Source organism: Aplysia californica, unplaced genomic scaffold (genome assembly GCF_000002075.1).
Source record: "Aplysia californica isolate F4 #8 unplaced genomic scaffold, AplCal3.0 scaffold00689, whole genome shotgun sequence".
Classification (NCBI taxonomy): domain Eukaryota; kingdom Metazoa; phylum Mollusca; class Gastropoda; order Aplysiida; family Aplysiidae; genus Aplysia; species Aplysia californica.
In genome coordinates, this window is record NW_004797959.1 from 107,062 (window position 1) to 126,311 (window position 19,250).

Consider the following 19,250-nt stretch of genomic DNA (forward strand, 5'->3'; position numbering starts at 1 on the left):
GTTTCACAATCCCAAATATCTAGCGGCTATAACTTTGGAACCAACACCACAAGACTCATACTGTTTTCACCTTCAAATAAGGCTTCAACAAATCTTCCATTTAACACACATAATACTGTCAAAATGCGACATGCGACTCATTTTGTCGCATCCATACAAATGTATGTCACACGTTTTTTAAGGGGGAGCATTAACCTACAACAAAGGCATCAATTGATTCTGGCATTAAAGCCACGAAATTTGTTTTGTGTTTTTTTTTTACCTCTCTCGATCTTTCTCTCTCTGGTTCTGCACGCATGCGGGACTATTCCATTTGTACACCTCAACATTCATAGACTGGGACCTCGAGTATATACCCTCAAGACTGACCAAAAAATTATTTAAAAATTCAGTGTTCCCAACAGTTTTTCTTTTACACATTTTTACCATTATTCCCCTCAGGGCTCACTCACGAACAGTAGAAGTGTCTTAAAGTCAGTTATTTGATTTCTAAGCTGGCAATGTGTCCGTGTCCAACTGTGGAAGATGGTGTGACATCCAATCCAAACTTCCATACCAAGAGGAAGGAGAAGAAGGTAGGCAATTTTATAGTCTTCCACTTTGAAATAACCTCACCACAAGAAGAAGGTATGCAATCTATTGTCCTCCACTTCATAACTCACCATGGACGACAGGAGAAAACTAAACCACGGAGGATGACAAGACACGTATAATTAACCACATTACCACAATCTTGTTAAAGTTGCACGTATAAAACCTTCTGCAGCGCGTAGCTCTCTATGGAGCCAGCATGCCTGTGATAAGCACTGATTTGACCGACTCTCTCTCTCTCTCTCTCACATATTTGTCTTGATTCAAACAATATCCGTCAGTTTTGGCTGTCATGTGAGTGATCATGGCAAAACACCATGTGTCCATATTGGAAATGACAAATGCTAATTCATAGCCTCCCCCCACAAGGTAGGAACATTGCTATTCACAAGAAGCACTATTAGAGTCTTTCTCCTTTGGCACAGACATGACTCCGAAGGCCAAAATAAAATCTTCACAAGAGAGTGGCAGGAGAGTGAACATATAGGTCCACCCTTCCCGTCCCGAAAGGTAAAACGATGTATAGATGTATACGTGCTCCAAGTAGGAACATTATGTACCACTGATACAGCGTCCTTATTACATACCCACTTCTGTGTGTGTTTGTGGTGTAGCCAGGGGGGGGGGAAGGGGGAAGAGGAGACACAAGTCACATCATTCGTAGTCTTGACTTTACACACACCGAGATGCGAGTTCAAACTGAGGCATATATAAAACTCCAGGCACACACCGGATGTCACATTTCTCCTGACGAAACCCCGGAACACAACACAGCGCACATGGTCCGTCCTCAGTCACAGAAAAAAACAAAACAACCACACATTAATAATTAATCCACAATCTTGTAGTAGAACTGTTACTCCCGCATGTTTCGACAAGAATAACAAGACTTCTAAAATCAAATGATAAAAATTCCTCCTCTCGAGCACAGAACCTAGAGTGTCTTGAGTCAGCACTCCACACGCAGATTTTTCTTCTCCAATGCAGCACCAGTACGCCAGCAAGCAAAATGTGCTCATTCCGTGGATCTCTGCTACGTCTCGTATATTACAAATACCCTGGGGATGAAACAAGAAACATGTTAAAGTTTAGTTATAGTAAATGATACGGCACTTGCAACACAAATAGGTCATATAAGTACTGAAGATTAGAGGTTTTACTAGAGAGTGACACAAAGAAAAGAAGAAGAGATGTGGACAATATTACATGTTTGATACGATAGAAAAAGCAAACCACACCAGAGCACCCACCAACGACCTGTGAAAGATGTTTGCAACTTTGAGGTAGCGAAACACATGGACTGGACACAATAACGTTCATTCATGTTTGTTTTGTTTGAGTAAAGAGAAGCACACTGACACAATAAACGTCATTTTGGGCTGGCAAAAAGAAAATAGGACATGACAAACTGGAGACGAAAAGTAAAACCTACTAGTGGCACCCTCCGACCACCCGCAGTTCTTTAGAGATTTGAAAAGCCAGAAGGCAAGACAGACAGACAGAAACAATATATATATATATATTCTTTTTTAATATAAAAAAATAAATACAATAATGGCCATTTCCAGGTGGAAAAAAAGTACGAACAGAAATGACTGAAAGAAAGAAAACAAGTGACAACATGGCATGAAACTTCACGTTAACTCGTGCACACCAGGTAATTGGTTCCATTAGTTTTCCCCTAATGATATTAACATGAATCCCGATTTGTTTAGTTTTAGTAGGGTTTTATGTCGCTCGCAACTGCACAAGGTCATATGAGTGCCAAAGGGCGGATGTCAGGAGAGAAATCCTTACAGGGAATCAGGTATACTCTGCTCACCTCTCTAGCCTCAACTTGTGCTCTGCTTCGACTATCAAGGCACCCCCGAAATAGCAGTTCACAAGAGAGTGACAAACATACAAAAAAAGTAGAGGAAAATGATGATAGTAAGGATGAGGAAAGAAAAAGTAGCAGTTCCCTGGTTTGGTCTGTGGAAAGGCTAGAATCAACTGTCAAAACCATGTCTCGTTTTCAGCATAAACAGATTTTAAAAAGCATGCAAAACAAACCTTACTGAACAAATAATGTCAAGGAACGGCCTCGGGGTAGAGCAAAAAGTGATAGTGAAAGAGAGCATGTGAGTGACCCAGTTCAAAGGACCAGGAAAGAGAGGGACAAAGTGAGGTTGAAAATCTAACAATAATGGAGAACTGATTCCAGAAAACCACAAATCTAGTTTTACTCGCTCATGTTTTCATATATAGTGATAAGCCATCATGATGTCTACATAAGGTTTCCAACATAGGTGCGCTACACTAAACTGCACTCTACTCAAAAAGGTTCTCAGGTTGTATCTCCAGTACTATGTCAAACAGTTCAAGTGTATTAAAAAAGATTATAACCCCCCCTCTTCTCCCAATCTCAGCTCTACCCCCGACCCCAGCCTCCTCCACTTTGCGCCCCCTGTTGGTCCGACTCATTCTCCCAATCTCAGCTCTACCCCCGACCCCAGCCTCCTCCACTTTGCGCCCCCTGTTGGTCCGACTCACCCCCCCCCCCAAACCACAGTGAAGAGTGTCAAAGGACGCTTTGGTGCATAGAATACACCAATACACCAGATGTCAAATCTGAATGGTTTACGATGCCCCAGATAAACACCAGTTGTTGATACATGTTGCACTCATGTGAATTCGTGTTATGTGATGCGAAGAGGAAGTTAGTTTCATTGCTTAATGTTGAAGACAGGGGCTGACTAACCAAAAACTCGGTCAAACCCTGTTTCAATGTGTCAGGAAATTAAATTACCCATAACGACAAATTTTGATCACCACCATGTTTCTGTGTTAATTATCCACAAGTTGGCGGATTCGACTCCAAGTATCACTAAATCATCATCAGGGGATCTGCGCAGCAACAAAAATGAAAATAGATCTTGATTTTCGAGGTTGGGAGCCTTAGTAGGACACGTCAACCTCAACGACTGTACATTGCTGAATGGAGAATATTAAGGCCATTGTGATTTCTTTTTTTTAAAAGGTGCCGTAACGTTTGACGTTGAGCCATATAGTACCCGACAGCGAGTGAGTTAAGAATTTTAGTTTTAGTTTAGTAGAGGGTTTTACGGCCCTCGCAACTGCATAAGGTCATATGAGCACCAGAAGATTAGAGGTGTTACAAGAGAGTAACAAACATAAAAAAGAAGAAGGGGAGATAAGGGCGATAGATGTTTGATAGGAAAGAAGAAGCAAACCACACCAGAGCACCCACCAACCACCCACGAGCGAGTTAAGAGAATGGTTGTGGAATTGATGAGTGGAGTAAGGAAAGACAAGGAATGGGACAGGATTTAAAAAAAGATGGTTTGGGAGAATTTTCTACACTACATGTCAATGACAGTGGCCTGTGCAAAAGGTCAACTCTCACCTTCCATGTCTAAGGCAGAGCAAACATTATTGTTGGTGCTGGAACTGCTGATGCACTGGGAAAATAGCAACAAGAACAAAACATGTCAGAATAACGAGATCACAGAAAGCCATTCCAGATTTGCTAAACTTTTGAGTTCTAGTAAGAGTGTTACGCCACTTACTAAACAAATAGCTCATATAAATGCTGAATAATAGGTGTTATAAAAGAATAACCTACAAAAGAAAACGCAGAGAGATAAGACGAATGTCCAGGGAAGAAAGAACAAACCACACTAGAACGCCCGTCAACCACCCACAAAATTCGGACAGGCTAAAACTATGATCATTAATTCAAATGAAAGAAACACCCCCCCCACAAGTCCCTCAGTGCAAAAGATGCTGAGTCTAATAATTTACGCGCCTGGTGAAATGCACTTTTACCAACAATAATATTACAACACAACCTATAATAGGGTTTGACACAAAAGAATTGGAATATGAATCCTCCGTAGAGGTCTAGATCTATCGTGATCTATATAAATCTAGTCTAGTAGAACAAGTGAGTAGATGAATCCACATCCAAGCAATCAGTCAACAGACGAAATTCAAAATGGCCGCTCGAGCATGAAACAGAAAGTAGATCTAACATACATTGTCCTTTTTCCTACTCCTACTCAGGTTCCGACAATTATGCCAGAACGCCGACATACGGTACGAAAATGAAAAAGCAGACAAAGCCGAACGGAGAAAAAGGGGGCGCTGGCAATTGGCCAGGCCTCACACTCTGCAACATTGACTTATACAGGTGGGCCTAGCGATAGCATCGGCCGGGTCGCTGGTCATTCAGGATTGTCGGATTTCGAGATAATTGTTGGCAAACATGGAGGTCTTCCAGATTGTCGGATTTCAGACGATTGTTGGCAAACATGCAGGTCTATCAAACCCTTAAGTGGCAGAAATGACAGCAAAAAGAAGCAAGAAACCACTTCTCCATCACCAACCACAAACACCACTGGAAACATCATATCCCTGGCCCATTGCCATAAGGCAATGCGAGTCCATCACGCGCTCACAACTTTGCATAGCTGCCTGCCAAATCTCCCCCCTCCCAAACACACAATGGGTCAAGATGGTAAGCAAACCCTTCAACAATACTCTCTGCATCCAACAAATTCAAGCTTTTCAAAGCAAATCTGCCAGAAATCATTAAGAAATGACTCTCTGGTTGACTTGTTAGCTTTGTTCTCATTGATATTTGCAAATCCAGCCTTGAAAGTTCATAATCTCTATCCCCCCCCCCCCCCCCCAAAAAAAAAAGCATTTAGGAAGTTTGAAAGTAACAATACCTTTAGTTTTAGTTTTAGTAGAAGGTTTATGGCGCTCGCAACTGCATAAGGTCATTTGAGCGCCAGAGGATTAGAGGTGTTACAAGAGAGTAACAAACACAAAAAAGAAGGAGGGGAGATAAAGACGATACATGTTTGACAGGAAAGAAGAAGCAAACCACACCAGAGCACCCGCCAACCACCCACTAACAATACCTGACAACAGGTATTTTCTGACACGAAAACTGACTTCCATACCCCATAAAAACACAGGTTTTTCATGTACTGGTCAGCAGCTCTGTCATTGCAAGGGCCAACACTAAGCCAACCCAGCCTGGGTGCAGCTGTACAGGGTTGCTCTGAGTAGAACGTGCAGTGCAGTTACAAAGCCATGAAAGCATTTGGTGCAGGGGAACTTTTTCAAACCCATCTACATATTCCATAACGGTCCGCAAGTTTTTTAAATCCTGACATAGGTACAACAAAATGCTGATTGAATACGTTAAGCAATGCGTGGAAATACAAAGTGTGGAATCTATTTTCTGTCCATCCCCAAATGGCAAGAATAATTTTTCAAGCACTCTCAATAAGCATTCATTAAAAAATTCAAAAGATTGTTTTCCAAAGATACGAAGCTATATATTTGAACAAAATTTGTAGAAGTTTACAGTCTAACTTGTTTACGTCAGACCGTGAACAACTGCAATCCCTATTACTATCATGAGTACACAAAAACCCTCATATCCCAGGCTTCATGGTGTTGCATGATTAAACAAGCTTTGACCTCAAACACCTGCAACTGGGCTCAAATACAACAAGACCAGAATGCAAAAAAGGGAAAACTTTTGCAATAAACTCAACTGGATGCAAACAAGAGATTTCAACAATGCAATCCCCAAAAGCAATTCAATACACAAAATATTTTCAATGCAAATGAAGAAATGGATGAAATCAAACAAACTTGTTACCCTTTACAAAAAAAAAATCAACAAAAAATCATATGTCCCTGAACAAGAATGTGGCCTTAAAATAAATAAATAACCAAAAAACAAAGAGCAACTTTAACATCACCTTCTTGCATCTCTTGGTAAATAAACTTGATGTGGCATAGAACCTATGTGCAAAAAATGAAGGAATTTTAAAACTACCAAGAAGACCTAAAAGAAATGGTATGAACCGGTGCAAATATGATACATGTATATGTTGAAAATAATTTCCAATATTTGAGCTCCAGACAAGTATGGACTGTTGGTGTAGTACGTGTTTTTACATCTACACCTACACAATTTAGACTATTTCAGGAGGCGGGGCTTCGACCCTGCCTGTCAGGACAGAAGAAAGACTGAGATAAGATAACTTTTTAAAAAATTCTCCCCACTTAAAGAATGGACGGTCCACCACTGTATAAACCTAATTCAAAGAAATGCACCGGTCTTTTCATGACAGCAAATTGAGGACTTGGTTCTCAGAGGTACCTAAGTATTTTAACTTTTAGAGCTGAGCTTGGCGCTCAAACGGGGACACATATGACAACCACTGGTGGCGATTATAGACCACTCAATTTATTTTGAAAGAAGGAATCAACTGAGGAAGCATAAACTGTATTCAGGAGGGATTCACTAAAATAATTCCAAAACATCTCAACTCTACAAGCAAAGAAAGGAACCCCCCAACAAAGCATCAAAATAGACTGACCCACAACCAGACACAAATTCACTCAGAGAGATGAGCAGAAAAAAAGAGAGAGAGAGAACCATCATCAAACACAAGTGTACCTCGTTACCAACCTGGAGTCACAAAAACAGAGCACCACCTCATCTACTAAACTGAGCTAATCCTTCCATATAAACCGTTTCTATAATGAAAATATAGCAATCTCTTTCCAGTCCAGCCTTCAAGACAAATCAGCGTACATACATTACAATAACTGCAGAAAACAAGACCGACCCACTGTTGAGTAACCGTGATTTAAGTGGGCTAAATAGACTACAGTGATCTACTGCCAGCTCAAAAATGAATCACAATTTAGACAAAGGGGAAGCAGACATGGCAACCTGAACAACCACAGGTTCAAACGTTTATCCCAAACACAACAGGAAGTGCCACAAGAGCTTGGAGTTTGGGTAGAGAGGAGCACATTGACCTAACAAGTCATATAGTGAACAGAAGAAGCAAGACAGTTAGACGGAGACAACAGGAGGGAAAGAAAAGAAGTAGGACAGCCAATGTCCCCCCTTCAACCAACCACATCATGAGCGCCAGTCTTCATTAAATTCAGCCATTAAAGCCTACTTTTTAAGAGGAACAATTTTTGATAACAATCACCTTGAAAAGATTTTTGCAAGAGAAAAGAGAACCCACACAATAGTCATTCAGTGCAGAGAAACAAGACAGACGGACAGAAACATCAGAACAAGAAAAGAAGGACCAACAAGCAGCAACCTCAAACCACCCGCCAGACAAAAAATAGGAAGTAGATCACACCACAGTGACCATCAACCTCTCCTTTACAGAAACAGTCAACTCTACACACACACACACACAAAAAAACAAAAAACAAACACAAACCCAAGAACTTTTCATGTTGTCACAAAATGGACATTATTAGACAAGGGAAATATCTTGTGACGTTACACCATGGTGGTTTAATTAAAAAAATAACTCCTGGGGTGATGACATCAGTTGCTTACCCGGCATAAACATTGTGGGCGGGGTACCGGAGACCTGCGGGTGGATACCAGCGGGCATTCCTTGCATGCCGCCGTGAATCAAGTGTGGCCCTCCCTGAGCATGGTTGTGGGCCGGATTGGGGGGCATCTGTGGAGGCCCTGGGAAACACAGACAGACATATACATCAGATAAGTTGATGGATGTCTAATATGAAAGAAAGAGCAAACCACAACAGAAAACACACGCCAACCATCCACTTACAAGAACACAAGTCAAATCTTTTACTTTAGTGGGCATCAGACTTGACAACTATCTCAAAACCCAATCACACACACCCAACTTATCATAAGATTACAAAACAAAACAAAAAAATTACATAGGTGTGGTGTATGAGAAAAGTTTATGGCCACAGTAAAATTAAGTTAGAAATAACAAACACCACACAAAATAAGTTCTAAATTCAACCCCCTCAAAGTGGTGGAGGAGGAAAAATATCCTCAAATTCCAGATTGCCGAATCTTGGACAGTCCCATGAAATCTTGACAGTTAGCAAGCCATAGTTCACCAATATCCCAAAATTTATTCTTAGCCAATTCCGCTGGCCAGAGAGCTCAAACTCAGATAGCTGCTGAAATATATTTTTAAAAAAAAGAAGTAGGTAACCCCAAAAGTCCTTGAAAAAACTTAAGGAAAGGCAAGACCAGTATAATAAAAATCCTAATTGCATTCTGTAGTGCACATTCACACATCCCAGCATGCTGTATGTGCTTTACGACTACCATGACCACTACCTTGCATAAGATTATGCTGGGCCTGAAAGGGCAGTCCGGCGGCAGTGTAGGGCTGTGTGGCATGCTGCTGCATGGGCCCGTGGGCCTGAGGTCCGGGCTGGGGCATGACCACGTACTGGGGCTGGGGACCCGGCCCGTGACTGCTGTTTTGGGAGGTCTGCGGCTGGGGGGCGGGGGCGTATGTGTACTGCGCAGCGCTGACGTTGTTGGCGTACGAGTACTGCTGCGGTGCCGACATGCTCAGCGGGTAGCTGATGCTGCCCGCCCCTCCCCCGCCCGCCGATGGGTGGTGGTGGTGGTGGCCCACCGAGCTGATGCTCTGCTGGCCTGCCGCTGCGGCTGCTGCTGCTGCCGCCGCCATAGAGGTGCGGGGCTGGATGCCGTGCTGGGCCAGCGCGGCAGCCGCGTTCATCTGCTGGTAGTGGGAGGGCTGGGGTGTGGCCGACTGTGGGGGTCCCTGCGACATGTGGTGGTGGGGGAGGGCCTGTGGACCTCCGCCCCCGTGCTGCTGCTGGACCGGGGAGGGGGCGGGGTTTGGGGCGTGCACTGTCTGAGGCTGTGTGGAGGAGGGGTGGGGCAAGGGCTGACCGTGGGCAGGTTGAGGGTGAGGAGGCATCAAGACAGGCTGCTGGGCTGTCACTGTAGGGACAGACAGACAGAAACAAAATAAGTCAACTGATAACAATGAAAAAGAATCATTGTATTTACAAAGGAGATATCCATGCTCTACAGCATGCTTTAAGAGCTGAATTTTTACAAAACCAACAAAGAAACCCACCAAACAACACACACAACAAAAGTTAACATCTTGTCAAGAAAACACAAAATACAAAGAACTTGCCAAAACAAAATAAAGATACAAAGATTTGGCTGGACACCCCCCCCCCCCCCCCCAAAGCAACCTACAACCGAAAACAAATGTCATTTATCTTTAGAAAAAATGTATTAACCCCTTCAAAACGTATGGTAGTTCCCAACTTTTACTGCATCCAATTTTTACAAGCCAGGACTTTCAAAGCTATTGTAGTGCAGTTATAACATCCTGTATGGTGTACGTAGCAGCAAGGTCCACGCAACTGTCGGAATTGGATTGATTTTTTAGGACATACATTGTATGGGAGGACAGCATTTTGGCACACAATGTTGGACGTATGGTGTACACGAGTTGTCAAAAAGGGGTTAAAACTTAAACTTGAAAAAAATAGAGAACCAATCAATAAATCTACTAAAGGGGGCCAGTATAACAAACTTTCCAGAACACAAACTAAACAATCTTGGAGGTACAGACGTCTGGTGTAATGGTAAGGAGCTTCACTGTCTCAAGAGACCCAATTCAGGTGAATTTTTGAAGAGTATTTCAGTCTTTCTGCTGGGATGTTGTATCCCCCTCACCCCAGTTTGACCCCAACAGGCAGGGTCGGAAGCCTGCCTCAGAAATGGGTCTAAATTGTGTTGATGGGGGCGAAAAAACAATGACTTTTTTTCTCTTTTAAATTCACACTAGAGGAATTCTCTACTCACTGAAGACAGGCTGAGGTTGATTCTGTGAGCCGGCTTGCTCCAGGTTAGCGTGCTGACCACTCTGACCCATGGCTAATGAGTTTGGAGCCACCATCCTTGGTGGATTGCCCACATTTATAACCTGTGAAAAGCAAAAATGGCAATGCAAAAGTTAAATACATACAAGTCGAAATCCACTCACTTTGTAAAGGAGGAAAGTGATTTTCTAAGAGACGGGTTGATGAAGTGGGGAAAGTGGTCGTTTATAAAGGCGATTGTCTTGGACAGGTGGCCGCTGGAGCCGGTTCAATTGTATCCATCATTTTAAAACTTAAGCTTACAATTAACAGAAATTCTACACGTACATCAGTGCTTGAAAACTGACAAACATATCAAAGAAATAATTTGATTGTAACTAAATTAAATTTCTCAAATCGAGAATACGACTCGTAGAATACACAAGGCAAAAAATAGGGATAATTAATCTAGCACACTATCCATAAAACACAGCTATCTTTGATAAAGAAAACAGGAACCAGCAACATTTGACTAGAATGGAACATTCTCCCTCACCAATTCATTAAAAATTTTTAATATCTTTAAAAAAGAGGAAAAGGAAGAGGTGGGGGAGAAGACATAAATTGAGAAGATGAAGAAAAAGAAGAAGTAGACGTTTAAGGCGCTCGCAACTGCACAAGGTCATATTAGTGCCAAGGGGTGGATGTCAACAAAGAAGTCCTATCAGGCTTACTCTGCTCACCTCTCTAGCTTCAACAGCACAATGTCTGCTTCGACTATCAAGGCACTGCGGAAGTAGCTGGTCACAAGAGTGTGACAAAACATACAAAAGAAGTAGAGGATAATGACGATAGTAAGGAATAGGAAAGAAAAAGCAGCAGTTCTCTGTTGCAGTTCAGGCAGTTATGAGCATGACATTGCTGAATCAGCCCATTTACAATTCTACTATGCATAAGAACATGTTAATGTCCCCCCTTTGGGAATGGCCTAAAGAAGAAAAAGGGATTTTTGTTTGTTTAGTAAGTATTTTACGACACTTGCAACACAATATGGTCTTATAAGTGCCGAAGGTGGCACAAGAGAGTAACAAACACAAAATAGAAGGAGGGGAGATAAGGGTGATAGATGATTGATAGGAAAGAAAAAAGCAAACCACATCAGAGCACCCGCCAACCAACCACAAGAAGAAAAAGAAGAAGAGGAGGAGGAGGAGGAGGAAGAGGAGGAGGAGGAGAAGAAGAAGAAGAAGAAGAAGAAGAAAAAAGTCACAAAATGAGCTATCCAGTTTCCCCACCTGATAGCCTGTGCCTTGAGTGGGGAGATGCTGAAATATAACAGCAGACTGTGTGGCCAACAGGGGCTGTCCAGTGACCTGGTGGGCCGTCAACGTCTCGTTGACCACAGCCGGACCCACAGAAACTGTTGCTGGAGACAAAAAATAATATGTGAATGAGTTCCAATTTTGAGCACATCGACATAAGCAGCGGCCATAAAGTGCAAGGAAGAAGTGAGATGGATAGAGAGAAACAGGAAGAGGGAAAGAAAAGAACTATGACCTACCAATGGCACTCTCCAACCATCCCCACAAATTTTAAGTGACTTTGGGTAAAGAAAAGAACATCAATACAATGACGGGCCACATATTGGAGGGAAGAAGCCACACCGATAGAAACAACAAACGGGGAAAAAAAGAAGTCGGGCCTACTAATGGCGTCCTCCAACCACCCACGATAACTATGTAAAGGAGTTTGATTAATAAGAAGCACATTGGCACAATAACAGTCACCTGTGTAGGGAAGAAGCAAGACGGACAGACAGAAACAACTGAAGGGAAAGAAAAAAGAAGTAGCACCTACCAGTGGTGCTCTCAAACCACCGGCATGTAAAGAGTTCAAATTCTTGATTGACGCTAGAGGGATGAGGTAACCCAAGAACAACTTGCTTTGTGAAAGTGACTACATAAGTGACGGGCACAGACCAGGATTACGTTTTTAGAGAGCACCCGAGCATGAAAATGAGAAAGGTAGAAAGAATAAAATATTTTAAAGTATAGAGCTTGATATTGAGCAGGAATTTGAGCCGAACAAATATTTATCATCATTTATCAAAATACTTGAATTGTTTCAAGACTCTTAACACAGACAACAGAACAATCCTTACCTTTCTTCCTAGAGATGGGCATGAGTGTGGGGACGGGCGCAGGGATACCGACAGGCATGTAGCCCGCCGAAAAAACGTTAGGGTACGGGGCAGGCACCTGAGGCACGTACTGGTGGGGAGACACTCGCGGCTGGGGGGAGGGCGACTGAGCCTCTACAGGCGTCGCTACTGCCACCATAGGTTTCTGCATTGGTGGGTGGGGAAGAAGACAGTGAGATCAGTAGTACTTATGGTGAGTCAACAATCTAACGTCAGCACATTCACATTTTGAAAGACAAATAAACCCTCTCTAAGATGGGACAAGAAAGCTCCATGTCTCTCGCCAGCTAAATGTGAACGAGCAGATCATTACTACTAAGTGGTTTGAGTGTGTGTGTGTGTGTGTGTGTGTGAAAGAGCGAGTGTCTGTTGTGAAAGTGAGGAGGATTTGGTTGTCATATCATACAGTTGGACAACACGTTAACATCGCCATCATTTTGCAAGAATAGATCAGCACACACACAAAAAAAAGAAGTGTCTACATTCTGTAACGATAGAGAATGTATACAAGCTGTCTACGTTCTCTAATGAATCAAATATAGTAACAAGCCTGTGTTTGAACTTCCGTATGAGGCTGGGCTACTTTTCAATCATTCTTTTTTTCAAATTGAAATTAGTTTGCATCATGTTTTGTCGTTAGATCTACATCATACAGGTCCGCCATTTCACTCACTCAGTTATATTAGGTTACTTCAATTCACTGTTGGTTCGTAAAAAAGAGGTTAGGTACAAGCAACTGAGGTTTGATTTAATTAAAGATCTCTAGAAATCAAAACTGCCCTGAGGGTCATACACTAGATCATCGTAGACCTACTGTTGATATGACAGACTTGACCTCGACCCAAGTGATTTGATCGAATGACAGTGATGTCATCACATCACACATCAAATCGGCAATGTTTTCCAACACATTCGAATTTGATATTATTTATGGTCTCTCACGTAGGCTATCTCATACCTTGGCTTTGAGGTGGGAATTTAAAAAATTGCATTTAAACTGCAAGCTATCTTCTAAATTCTAATTACAGAAAGCCTGATCCTTCAGTGACTTATTCAATAGTTGGGGGGGGGGGGGGGGGGGGGGGGAGAGAACAGAGGAGAGGAGAAGAGGATATCAGAGTGCATCTTCCTTGTGTGAAAAGTGGACCACTACCTCCATCATCACTACCAACAACAACAGCCGTTTCATTACACACCTTAATCATATTTTTTTTTATTTTGGAACCATTGTTTTAAGGGAAGTTAAACATAATCATCATCATAATGTAAGCCAAGTTGTTCAAAAGTACACTGTCATTTCTGTTAGATCTATTTTAGTTTGATTGATTACTTCTAGAAATAGCCGGTTTGTTGATGTCTCATATGAATCCACCAAAAAATCTGACTGCGCCGGGTATTTTTATGTTTGTGGAAACTGACGATCACGCTTCTGCCTTTGGGTGGGCTAAATAAAATCCATGTGCAAGTTCATGAACTGATTGCCGTGGAATGAATCAATTATTGGCATCATTGATCAAAAAAAGTTCAGTCTTAGGGAGTCTTTCAGTTGTTCCATTCGTCTTTCTTTAATAAGCTTGATTATGTCATTAGTGTCCTCATTGTCTGTGCATGCTTGTTTTGTTTTGTTTTTTCCCTGCTTGCATGCTAAAGCGAAAGTTTGCGAGGGTTAGGCTTAGCACACATATACTGTATACTATGACAAGACATGGCTCAAAAAGAATCAGCATGCACACTCCTCCCCTCACTTGAACACACGCTTCACAACGCGACTAGCGCGAGGAAACTGCTTATGTGAGGAGTGCCCTTAAAACTATACTGAACACTTTAGCTTACACATGTGAGGCTGGCCTTAGACAGAGCGAGCTATTTTTAAGTTCTCTACTAACATTAGAGAATGTAGACAGCTTGTATACTCCACAGCTTTCCCCACTCACGTATGCATATCACCCAAAAACCATAGATGGTAATGACAATTACGAAAACAGTATTGAAATACTGCAGTCGTCAGTTACTTTTGACGATTTTTCACACAAAAAGACAACAAGGTAGGATTGGTGCTACAGAATCTAGATGACCATACTTACAGAAGAGGGTTTAAACTCCTTTGCCATAGGGTTCAATTTTGACCCCTTCAGACTGGAAATAAAGGAGAGACAAAAAAAAAATGATTGAGCAATAATAAACATTTCCAGGAAAAAAGCTGAGGGGGTAATACATAGCCTACAAATGTACAAAAAGAATATAATATAATATAAATGCACACAGACTTAGAGACGTGTTGCAATTTTATCAAAACTGGCGTACACGCAACTGGCATACACGAGTGCCAACTGGACAGGGCATGATGGGAATACATCTTGACAATTTCAGGAACTCGAATCTACTCAGAAATTCAAAAACTCTGCTTTGTAATAGATACCATCACTCTTTAAAAAACTCAGATAGACGCAATAAGATTATTTTTATCTCAAATATATCAACACATATGAGTACACAAATGCTTCAATATCAAGTGCAGTCCATAAAGAGACCCCTCTTTTTATTTAGTCCAGTAAAATCAGTATCTCTATATTACAAAAGAAATCAAATTTAAACTTCCAAAGAAAAATTGTATTTAAGGTAATGAGTAGTGGGATACCAACTCACAGAAAGTAGCATGTCCTATCACAACTCTATATCTAACAAAAATGCTACCGGAATTTTGTGAAAATTCATTAAGTTGCATTTGCAAACAAAAAGACAATAGATGATACTAATATGGGGGGGAACAGAAAATTTTAGGAAGAATTAGCCATGAAAGAAGCTGCATGAAGACAACCTTGAGACCATCTTAAGCTAAATTGACCGTCTGCATAGACGAAAAGAGCCATACAAACAGAAAACTAACGATGAGAATAATAACTGTTGTTCTAAAGCTATATATGAATCAATGACAATGGAATAACGGTAACTCAGATTTAAGTTCATTAGCACTACACCATTAGAGGGGGGGGGGGGGGGGGGGGGTGTCTCCCCCCCCCCCCCCCCCCCCCCCCCCACCACATCGAAGGAACAAAATTCCTTACATATCAGAATCCTGCTTATCAGCAGACTTGGCGGCTGCATCAGAAGGTGTTTCACTGGTTTGATTGGCTGGCTCAGAGGCGGGGCTTGCTGTGGAGGAAGTGGTGACAGACACCTGAGGGACGACAGAGGCGCCGGCGGAAGGCGGAGGTCCGGATGTGTCAGTTGGTGGCTCGTGCTGGCCGTCCTGCCTCGACGACGCCTCGGGCACACTGCTTGTGCCTTGAGACTCCTGGTAAGCGGGAGAAAGGAGGGAATTAGAAAAAAAAAGGATGGGAGGAAATCCAATGAAGAAAAAAATACCCTGAGAAATTCAAACAGCACTTCAGAGTACAGTCGAATCTGCCATAACGACCACTCTTAGTTTCAGTAAGAGTTTTACGGCACTTGCAACACAATAAGGTCATATAAGTGCAGAAGATTAGAGGTGTTACAAGAGAGTAACAAACACAAAAAAGGAGAAGAGATAAAGGACGATAGATGTTTGATAGAAGAAGCAAATCACACCAGAGCACCCACACCGTCACCCCCTGCATTTTTTTTCTATCTAATTTAACTGTGTAAAATATGTTCACCTGTCCGACAAGGCAGCGACCATCTTTTACCAATCCACAGTCTAATTTACCTGCCTCAGGCGGCCAAGTGTGGTCACTCATTGCCCGACGCTTTGTTATAGATTTTTAATCATTTCCTCACGCTGTGGAAGGGTTGTCATCCTTCATTCACCTGTCGTTATTGTTAGTTCATGTAGTGAATGTTTCAATGGGTAGGCCAAACAAGAAATTTTCCAACTGCTGGTGAGGGAAGCCTGATCTGTTATAACCTATAAGCCCCATCCACAACACATGCACAAATCGTGTGAGAGGTGACTGGTCACCGTTTTGTTTACCTAATCTGTAACAAAGTAACAATGGACGTTGACATGAACTTGCAATGGAAGTCCGTTCAAGATATCTTAAAATCTTTTTTTGCTTACAGCAGTATATTTTATTGCCTTTTCGCGTGCTAAATTTCCGTGTATGGAGGTGAATAATAAGGTGACCAGTTTTTAGAAATAGGTGCCATGACGTTGAGAACCTAGCACACGGTCTTGTAACTGACCACATCATCAAACTCTTACCAGCACAAAGTTTTGGTGGAAGTCCTGAAGCTGCTGGTTCACTTTGTTCCTAGACTCCTCTGCAAAGAGACATAAATACATCAGAATATTAACAACTATGGATTTTAACGAGGTATCAAAATCTTCGTTCTTTACACCAAACACAGGAGCTATGCAAGCAAAATCAACACTTTCTTAAATCTTTCATTACTTTTGTTTTCTCTCTCTGTGGTAGTTTGCTGGCATAAGCTCGTTTATTCATTTTGAAAGATAGTACAGTAATGTAAGAGTTTAACATCATTTGTGTCACAAATATGCCATTTAAGTGTCGTCACTTGCGTCACATATGGGCCATTAAAGTGTCGAACATTAAAGGTGCTACTATAAAGCAACCCCCACATTGAGATGAGATAGAAATCAATTTGTTATATTTAACAAAAGTACACTTTCACCTATTAAACGAGAAAAAAAACTTCATTTTCTTTCTCTAGAAAATCCCAACACAGATCAAGGAAGACTGGTTCAATTCTGATTTTGAGACACAATGGTCAGCAGATGTAAAAAATCAGCTGGCTTATGGTTGAAAAGCGTGCAACACCAAACACCTGAAATTTTGCGTAAGAGTGCGGGAAATAGAAGAAGAAACAAGTATCCGCACACAGCAGGACATTGTAAATTATAATTGTACAAATGGGAATCAAACTCTCATCTGAGAAAGACAGCAAGCAAGCTAACTGTTACACCAGAGACACTTGTCCAGTGGGACAGAAAAAGCTAAGAGTCGAGTCTTTCATTAGAGTGTATGAGCAGGTAATACAGTCAAAATTTTCAAAGATGTCTGACCATTGTCGAGAAGAAGCGTGGTTGTTTTAGACATGTGGATATCCCGGACCGAGTCATTGTTTTTGTTTTTCTTTTACACAGGAAGGAGATTAGAATGTCGTCATTTGGACAGGTGGCTGTAAAAGCAGGTCTGACTATGGACGAAAAAAAACCCCCAAGACAGTGAGACAATGATATATCTAACAGTCACAGACCAGGGCTGGTTTCGACACCTCTAGAAGTCCTCCGGTCGGAACCTCCAGCAGACGGCGGTGACGCTGACGTTGATGCGGCGGCACTACTTTGTGCTGCTAGCTCGCCGCTATCTGGCGGCGCAGGTGCTGATGACGAGGGGGGGCCTGCTGCAACAGGTATGGAACCGTCATGAACCTTCTGTGATGAGGGCACAGGGGCGGCCTGTTGTTGACCCCCGACCTGCGCCTCCGTCCTGTGGTAGGCTTGGCTTGGTGTTGGATTGCTTATGTCCAACTGCTGCAAGACTTTTTGACTCGCTTCTGGATTGCCCGGTTGCCCATCTGAATTTTTTTAGCAAAAGGAAGGCAGAAAAAGAAAAGAATTGAAGAACTTACTTTTACTTACAGCCGCTTATACCGTTTTGGGTGTTGCGGGAGGATAGAAGACACCAGAGTAAAGCGATTATTTTTTAGCAGTATTTAAACAAGCAAATCACAACTTATAAGACCTAAAACATGACAATTAAAACGGTTGAGATTGTCTGAAAATTTTGCGCCCCCCCCCAAAGAGCTTTTGTGGGTGTCATAAGGAAGGACTTCCGAGTAACGAGCCACCACCCTCAAAAAACACAATAAAGAAGAGACCCAACCCTAACCCTACCCCAAAAAAAGAACCTACAACGGGCCTCATGTAAAAAAAAGCCAGCACAAGTCCAAAATGAAAAAATTAAATTTTTTTAAAAACCACACTCCAAAAAAAATCAAGGAGCATAATATGGCGTACAACATCAAAATCTAGATTCTACATTGCAATGAATAGGGTTTGATACAATAACACGATAGTATTGGAATATGAATCCTCCATATATAGATCTAGATCTTGTAGAACAAGTGAATATGAATAGGCCTTGGCCTTGAACTAGAAATCCGCATCCGATTCCGAACAGAGGGAGGGACTCAGCTGAGTCTAGATCTAGAATCCATAGATCTAGATCTATATCTAGAATCTAATAAATAATTCACGCACCTGATAAAATGCTTTTTACCAACATTAATATTACAGTACAACCTATGATAGGGTTTGACACAATAGAATTGGAATATGAATCCTCCATTGAGGCCTATAATGATCTTTATAAATCTAGATCTAGATCCTATTAGAAAGAGTGAGTCAGACTTGAATGAATCCACACGATCTGAACAAATGAATTAGTCAACAAACGAAATTCAAAATGGCTGCTCGAGCACAAAACTGAAAGTAGATAATTTAGGTCGTCGTCCTTTTTCGTATTCGCATTTCTACTCAGGTTCCGACAATTATGTCAGAAACGCCGACGTCAGCAGTGCCGAACGTGCCGACAAAGCCGACGGGAGAAAAAGGGGGCGCTGGCAGTCGGCCAGGCCTTGCACTACGCACATTGACTAATACAAGTGGGCCTAGCGATAGCATCTGCCAGCTCGCGGGTCGGGTCACGATTGTCGGATTTCAGACGATTGTCGGCAAACATGCAGGTCTATCATTCATAAAAGCTTATGTGTTTTCATACAAAAATAACATACTCTCATTCCCCCAGATTACAAGAGAGGGGGA

The 19,250-nt window shown here is 42.0% G+C and overlaps 1 protein-coding gene across 4 annotated transcripts in view; it reads right to left on the minus strand.

Moving 5' to 3' along the window:
- Positions 1-267: 267 nt before the first annotated feature.
- The window catches only part of LOC101856986 (ataxin-2), a 38,159-nt gene continuing 19,176 nt past the window's right edge, over positions 268-19,250 (minus strand). For 2 of the 4 annotated variants that reach the window (XM_005108432.3, XM_013088124.2), the window contains exons 11-21: positions 17,681-18,001; positions 16,665-16,723; positions 15,547-15,776; positions 14,566-14,617; positions 12,443-12,626; positions 11,577-11,707; positions 10,286-10,406; positions 8,765-9,403; positions 7,994-8,131; positions 3,998-4,052; positions 268-1,649 (exon numbers count right to left, since the gene is read on the minus strand). In XM_005108432.3, coding sequence (XP_005108489.1) covers positions 4,024-4,052; positions 7,994-8,131; positions 8,765-9,403; positions 10,286-10,406; positions 11,577-11,707; positions 12,443-12,626; positions 14,566-14,617; positions 15,547-15,776; positions 16,665-16,723; positions 17,681-18,001 — 1,904 coding nt within the window. In that variant the 3' untranslated portion in view covers positions 268-1,649; positions 3,998-4,023. The remainder of the gene's footprint in view (positions 1,650-3,997; positions 4,053-7,993; positions 8,132-8,764; positions 9,404-10,285; positions 10,407-11,576; positions 11,708-12,442; positions 12,627-14,565; positions 14,618-15,546; positions 15,777-16,664; positions 16,724-17,680; positions 18,002-19,250) is intronic. The other 2 variants (XM_013088125.2, XM_005108433.3) reach the window with 2 other exon arrangements.